We start from the raw sequence: 8216 nt of genomic DNA, 5'->3' as shown, positions 1-8216 counted from the left end.
AAGATATAAAAGCATATTACCAAAATAAAGAGGCACATGAAGAAAATGAAAGGTATTTCATTTAAAGCTATAAGACTTGACAAATGTTAGGTGGTATTTATCAGTAATCAGTAAAATTTACCTTTGCTTTTCACGGACATCTGATAAACCTTCAAAGTTTCTTTTAGATGCTTAAGACTTGCAGCATCTGAGATGACCAACATCACATTATCATCTTCTGAGCTGCCAGCTAGTTGACATGCACAGTTATTAATGGATTCTTTACTTCTTACTGTAGTATTTCTGAAGAGTTTCCAGATTATTTTCAGTTCAATATTACTGTACCAAGCTTTTCTCAAAGTTCCTATGATTTAGAAAGCAGGGTGTAAGACACATATAAATGGTTTTGAATTCAGTACTGTTCAAACATTCTGCAAATTTTCCACATTTACAAGATGGTAATTTAGGCCCTGATCCAAATACCCACTGAAGTCAGTGAAAAGACTTCTATTAATGGAAATGGACCTTGGAAGAGGGCCTTATTTAAATATTTTAACGCATCCGAAATTTACTTTTCAACAGATAATTTCCCCCTTGTTATTACTCCCAAACTCGGCGAGTTTGATTCCACTTTGAATAGACAGTCATTTATTTTTAATTTTCTTCAAACCAATGCAAATTATTATTTTTCAACTTCCATGAACCAACTGACATCTGGAGATTCAGTTTAAACAGCATTAAACTTCTTGCTGACAATGGACATCCTGGTGACAGCTAGTGTTCAAGGACCTCAGTGGTTCAAAACATTTTTATTTAATACGTAGTTACTCCATTTCACAGGTTCTATACCAATTAGCAAACATAGGGCAGTGCTGCTAAAATATTATTAAGGAAACGAATTAAAGTCTACTGATTAGATTACACAAGTCCAAAAGGAAACAGATTATGACTGCTCTGGGAAAATGGAGAGGCAACAGCCTCTATCACCTGGGCATCCCTGCTTTATTTGTAAGGTAACATGGACTTTGCTAGCTGGCGTGTGACTTTCATGGCTCCAGAGCAACGGGCGCATCTTCCATTTCCCCTCAGGCTCAGATCTGGTGTGCAGAAGAGGGTACTTGCTTGTTCTTGGTATTTTCTGGTTCATATAATGTCTGGACTGGCTTTGTGACCTGACGTGCATTTCAGCTACATCACACACTGGAGTCATGAGCACTAAATGCTCACGCACACAGTTCCTGCCTATTCAGCCTGGCCTCCCCCACTTTCATGGCTGAAGACTGTTTCAGGAGATTTTTCTTTTTGCTAATGTCACTTTTGATACCAGTTCCATGATTGTTTCATCATTTAATAAGCTTTTGGGGCCTTAGAGAACAGGAAGGAAAGTTTAAAAATCCCATAGCATAGCATGCTCTAAATGAATCCACACAAAAGTCTATCTCTAAAAGCTTATTGCTAATTGTTTCTGCATGTAATTCATGACAACTTCTTTTAATTAGGTCATTACTACATATGGCCCAGCAGAGTGAAGATACAGTGCCTTTTTGAAATGTAGAAGAGTTATTGCCATTATCAACTTGTAGACTTTCCCAAATTAAAGCAACTCAGAAAAACAGTAGGGCCAATTTTAGGGCACATCTAATTCTTGTTTTATTCAATGCTCTTTAGTTTTCAGTTGACACAAACTAAATTACTGCAGGGTAGGTTACATACTGAAGAACAACGAAGTGATCATACAGTTCGTTTCTCAGTAAAACTTTTGACAGTTTCATTTAAAACATGTATTAGATTCACAGAGCTGCTGTGCCAAGATATTAACCACATTCTCACAGCAACTGGTAGCAAATTAACACCTAATCCTTAGAAACAACATACTGCAGTGAATAGGCCACTATATTATAAATAATCTCTTTCAGCCTTCCATACTGCCAAGACCTGTTGCCTCCAGTTAACTCTTAAATGTCGTTCAGGTTTCCATCATACTTCAAGATAGATCAATACATCTAGACCACTTAATCAAGGAAGAGAAATACATCAGAAAGGTTACATTAATTTATTTTCACTGAAATACCAAGTAGAACAGGTTTCTTTGTTGTGACAACTTCTCCACCCAAATTTTTTTCTGCAAGTCTCTAGTGTATTTCTAACAACTTATTTATTTACTTACCATACCTAGTGGAGAAATTAACTAATTATTCTAAAATATGCCTTCAGCATCCAACACCGTGGAAGGATAAAGAATCCTACCATTCCTAACCTGAAAAAAATGACCAGTTACGTAGATCTTACCTTCTGCTTTTGGTAGTATTTCAACTCCACATATTTTACAATAGAGTCCTTTCTTGCAAGGTTGTTGGTGGTTTTCCTTCTAATAAGCCAATATGCAAGTTAATGTGAATAGTAGTTTGCATATATTAACTATGCAACTATACAGATTGAAGCATTTAAGTATAAACACATTATGAAATGTATCAGAACTACTTGAGACATACTTCTTTAAATGTCTAAATTTATTTGAATCAGTGTTTATCATTTATGTTAGCTTAAAATTAAAATACATTACAGACTAAAAATATTTAACCTAGCCTGAAGAGAAACAGTTTCAAATAAAATATGAGATATTTTACAGCCAATGATGCAGCAGGATGTCAAAGATTTGGCTTGGAATTTTGCAGAGAAACCTGAGAAAACTGGCGTCCAACTCTTGCAGAATTTCTGTATGATTACTTCCTTACACTGCAAACCCTGCCCTAAAAATTACATATGAACAAGAAATTGGAAGCACTACTTCTACTGAGATAGGAATCCCATCTAATATGATTTATGAGCTGGACTCTGTAGACTGTCAGTATCTGCAGCTTCTACCCACGTTAACACGACTTAAAAACATTCTGCTCCTTTGCTTCACATGAGAAACAAAGGCTTCTGTTCAGAGTGTAAATTGTAAATATCTAGAGCAAACCGTACAGACCATGAATACACTATTCTATCTATATATTTATAGATAATTTAAAAGATATCATAAAATAAGTACTTTGTATTTCCCCTTAACATTCAACAGTAACCACTTAAAGAGAGATACTTTATCTACCTTTCTTTCACAGCTGTAGCCACATGCCCTAACTGTAGCTCTTCTTCGCCTGCATTGTCTCCGAACTTTAAATCCTTTAATAAATTCAAGATTTCATTATTATTTTAGACAGAAGAAATTGTATCAACCTAATATATACATAAGAAATTTTCAATAATTTAGCTTTTCCAGAACTAGAAAATCCAAAGAAATAATTCTAGGAACGCTGATACACTAATTTTGCTTCCCTTCCAGTTGGGGTCTAGGTAGCAGGGCAAGTAATTTAATATACTCAACGATCATAAATATATTAACTAAAGAAATAAAGAATATGCTTACTACTAATATATTGAATATTATAGTTAAAGACAAATAAAGAATGAATATACACAGCTTTTACACCAAATGAAACTGCCCATCTTCCTCCTTCCCTCCCTCCCAGCCTTCCCTCCAAAACCAGCAGCAATACAACGAATTATTATCCATCGGTTGTCCCAAGCAACTCAGCTACAGTCGGGATTTGAGTTTGGTGAATTTCTGTATGGACGCTTTTAAAGAAAAATCTAGTATCTAATAAGCAAAATGTTGAGTTTTTACTAAACCATTATTATTATTTTTAACATGTATTAATTTCATATAAAATGTAGACATTGCAAATTAATATAAAATATTTGACATGAGGAAGGGGCATATCTTAAGGAATTTCTAATAAAAAGCAAGACACAACACCAGATAGATTCAAGGAAGTCAAAATCTGCTCCTGATCAGGAAAGGAAGATGGACTTTTAAAGATGGTACATAAAGAGAGGCAAATCTGTGAAAATGACAATTAAGGGATAGTATTCCATGAGATGAGCAGACAAGCCACTAAACTTAAGTGATTTCTATTACCTATTTAGATGCACATAAACATAAAAAGTAGTTTGGTACAGGAAATTTGTTAGATCTTTAGATGTGTCGTATGTTTAAATTGCACCCAACATCAGAGCTTGCTTCTGCACTATCAAGTGGGAGTGTGGATGTAGCTAGCTAAAAAACATCGGCACCTGATGACTGAGAGAATTCCATGAAACTTGAACCAAGAAGCACGGTCCTTTCGTAGCACCAGTAAAAGAAAAGGCTTAACCAAATGTCTTATAAGAAATATTGCAAGATCATGCTTGTTAAAGAAGTTTAACAATATCCTTAACACGCTTGCAAACACAGGATCTATTTTATAAAGATGTATTTATTGTGCAAAGAGATACAATTTCAATCATTTTGATAAGAATATGTTCATAGTTCTGCAGAGATGGTGACAGAATGTTATTTAGATGAACTCCTAAAGAAAATGACCAGTCAAAAATTTCACCTCAGCTCTCATCAGGATATACAAACACCGATAAATCAATCTTAAGATTGCAAAAATCTTGCATCTGCTTGTTAATACATGATGGAAATGAACAGTCTTTTCTTGAAAATCATGCATAATGTTTTATTACAGCAAAATCCTGGCTTATGTTTTGATTACAGTAAATCAAATAAATGTTTAAATTGTTCAAAAAAAAAAAAAGAGTACACTGAGGCAGATTTAAAGTCCATTATGTACAAATTTACATTGTTATATGTGGCATAGAAAATATGGTTGAAGGGCAGAGGAGTACTTGTTTTGAAACGAATACATACAGAATCCGACCAAAAGAAACAAAAGAAAAGAAAGGAAATTTTAAAAGAGTCATCCACTTTTATATAAAACAAAGAAAGACTACTTGAAGATGAAGGTATTTGATGATGATGATGAAGAGAGGCAAGTGTTCAAGTACTGCTATTACACAGCCTCCGATGTGCTCATTTTAACAAAAGAAATTTGAGGGAAACAAGTGCTGAAGAACTTATCTATTTCAATATCTGTTCTTCATCTATCATGTTACTTGATCCACAAAAATGCTGTTATACATATTTAATAAAAATAATAAGAAATGCAAATAATCTTTTTTTAAAATATATATATATTGATATTTTACTTTCTGATGTAAACTCAACTGTTTGTATTTAATGGCAGACTAATTAACTCTGTAATAGACAAATCTTCTCTTCACCCTACAATTACAAGTAGAATTACTTGGGCTTTTATTCAGAATTTCCACACGTGATGTTTGTCCTTTGACCACAAAGTTAGGGTGAAGAATCTGAATTATATCTACAGATAATTGCATGTTGCATGGCTTGTACAGTGAAAAACAAAAACAAAATGAACGATTGAGCTTGATAGTTGCATATATTAGATGTTAACTAGAATGCCATTACTGCTCTATAGTGCGGCTACATTATAAAGGCTGCTCACTACATTTCCCATAGAGGCTGTCACTGTGTGCTAGTATTGTTCAATAAAAAGGATGACACACCTTTATTTCGTGATCTGGAAAGACTGATTTTCCGTTTTTTGGTGTCCATCTCTTGAGATTCTATCTGCTCTGCTTCTATTCCACTAGTCATCTTTGCATCATTAACTGCACTATTCTTACTCCCATCGTTTTGCACTATTCCATGTAAACTTGTGTTTCTGTCTTCATCATTAGCTATTTCTTTTGTTACAGTTAGTGTTTTTGAGGTATTGATTACAAAAAGATCAGCGGCTACTGTGGATGTTCCACATTCACTCAGATTCTCATTTGTGTTACAGGCTGGATCTAGTGCTCTGATTTCCTGTTCCTCTGATTCCACATCATCATAGAGTTCTGGTGTGAAGTAGATACTCTCATCCTCATCCTCAGCTTCTGCAGATGCACTTAACGTTGAAAGTTCACATTTCCCTCCTACAGAAGGAAGCTCACTGCAGGGTTCAATTTGAAGCTGTAGTTCATCAAGATGCTCCTCAGCAACTGGAGCCTCAGTATTTTTAACTGAAAAATTAGTTGTTTCCAAATGTGATTCTGGTACACTTGGTTTATGTTCTGAAATGAATGATGACTGGCATTGATTTACACCATCAATAAGTTCACTAGCACTATTCACATTCTTCTTTTGTTCGCTGCTTGCTGTGGACATGCAGTTTGCAGCTACAGGCAAAGGCGTTGAAGTCAGTGGTTTAAAGCAGCAGTGTTCTTTCATAAAACCAGAATTAGTCCAATCATTCTTTTTTGCTCTCTCTATTTTAGTTGCAGGCGTTTTGGGTGTGGAGTCCATATGTTTTCTTCTTTGCGTTGCATTGTGAGAATGACTCTCTACATCAACTTTCTGGCCACCTGTGAAAAATCACAAAACATTAATTAATTGTATATGCCTTCCCCCTGCTGATTTACAGCATGTTTAGCACATCAAAATTACCACTGTTTTATTAGGTTTACAGATATTTTATAATACTCATTAAGATTCAATACAAACAAAAGCCCAGATGTTACAACTATCTTTGCACATGAATTGTCTTAATGAAATCAATAGATTAACTGGCCCATGTAAAGTGAGAGCATATGTACAACTGGATTTAAAATCTGTATTTTTTATGCTTTGTACTCTTATGTTATATACATCTTTTTTACCTGAAGTGAAATGATAAGCTTTCCTAAAATTTAGGAATGGATGGATAGTTACTAGTAAAGCTGTTACAGAAAAAGATTGAATACAAGGCATCTTACTATGCCTAAACAACAGACATAGTTTGAATCAAAGCACTTGTCTTGCAATAATGCTCAAAATACGTTTGAAGCACACAAATTTAAATTCTCTTCATATTTTTCAATTACAAAGGCAAATTAAGTGAAAATAGTTTTGATCGTACTATGAACTTCTCAAATATTATCAATTGTTTTAAGACAACCAGATGGAATGACAACTAATTTCAGTACGTTGAGCGCAGTTTATAACATTTGTGAATAATTATCATGTTGTACTATAACACTCCAGTAATTTTAAAAAACATTTGTTTCTTCCAAAAAAAAGAGGTGACTGGACATTTGAAATTGTTAATGAAGTCCTTTTTTCCCCACAGGAAATGAACGTACTTTGTTTCTTTGCTGCCGTGATATTACTGGGCTGATTTGATGTTGCAGGATTAATTGAATTGATGGGTGTAGTAAAATGAGTATCTGGGACCAAATTTTGCTCCTCACTTTTAACAGGAACATCTGGTGACAGCTGAATAGTTGCCTCCTGTTGAGAAGCTGATGACACGTCTTTTGAATTTGAAGGTACATGGAGAAATTCACTACTACACGGTGATGAACAATCAATGCCTTTCTGGTTTCTTTTAGCAAATGCTTGCAAGGATTCAAGCGCACTACCAAAATTTTCATGATGCTGGACTTGTTGGCGAATCCATTTAGATAATCCTAAGGGGGGGAGGGAAAAAAAAAAAAGTGTTACCACAAAACTATATCATATATACTATTTACTGATGTGAAATAGCATCTAAATATTGCAAATACATCTGCATATGTACAGCATACACAGACTCTTAAGTATTTCGAGTAAGATAATGTATGACCTCCTTTCAGGGCTGGGAACTTGATTCAATGAATGACACTACTAATATTTTTCTTTCATATAAAAAGAAATAAAAATGAACCAGCACCTTTACCTTTCTCAGTAACACTCTTTTGAAATTTAAACTGCTGCACTGCAAAAACACCATTACAATTCTTTTATACCTGGGTGTTCATTTTGCTTGTTATCATGAATTATTAATAATTTACATAGAGTACGCCTATTTATTGTCATACCAATAGCGTATGACAAAAATTAGAATTTAAATAGAATGAAGCTTTTACAACTTTATATTAGATAATGTAAGATATAAAGAAATAATCACAACTACCCAATAGCAAAAATATAATGCAACATAACATTTAAATGCAAGGCAACATAACATCGTTATATAGTCATCATTTTTAGAATTCTCATATAGCAGAAGTTTTAAACCTAATAGCTATTCAGATGATATTGGAACACACAAGAATGAAGTAAAAAATAACTTTCTTAATAAAAATGTAATGTTTTTAAATCCATTGAAATTTTATTCTAAATACCAATTGTTTAAAAGTCTCTGCCAAAAGAGAACTGGATTCTTCTGTGGAGTTTTGCTTTTTAGAAAAAATACTAATCTTATCAAATCTTAATCATATTGGTTTTATATATTTTTATAGATAGATAGAAATTCTGCTTCCTTAGATAATTTAAAGATAATTTGATA

General features: G+C 33.8%; 1 protein-coding gene across 3 annotated transcripts in view; it reads right to left on the bottom strand.

The window, feature by feature from the left end:
• Positions 1-4382: 4382 nt before the first annotated feature.
• BRIP1 (BRCA1 interacting DNA helicase 1) overlaps positions 4383-8216 on the bottom strand; it is a 58582-nt gene continuing 54748 nt past the window's right edge. For all 3 annotated transcript variants that reach the window (XM_082776076.1, XM_082776075.1, XM_082776077.1), the window contains 2 exons: positions 7030-7356; positions 4383-6273 (listed from right to left, as the gene is read on the bottom strand). In XM_082776076.1, the coding sequence (XP_082632202.1) occupies positions 5393-6273; positions 7030-7356 (1208 nt within the window). In that variant the 3' untranslated portion in view covers positions 4383-5392. The remainder of the gene's footprint in view (positions 6274-7029; positions 7357-8216) is intronic.

The sequence above is a fragment of the Aythya marila genome, assembly GCF_965140915.1.
Source record: "Aythya marila genome assembly, chromosome: 20".
NCBI lineage: Eukaryota > Metazoa > Chordata > Aves > Anseriformes > Anatidae > Aythya > Aythya marila.
Note: the sequence above shows the minus strand (reverse complement) of the source record. Positions and strands in the feature narration are given on the sequence as shown.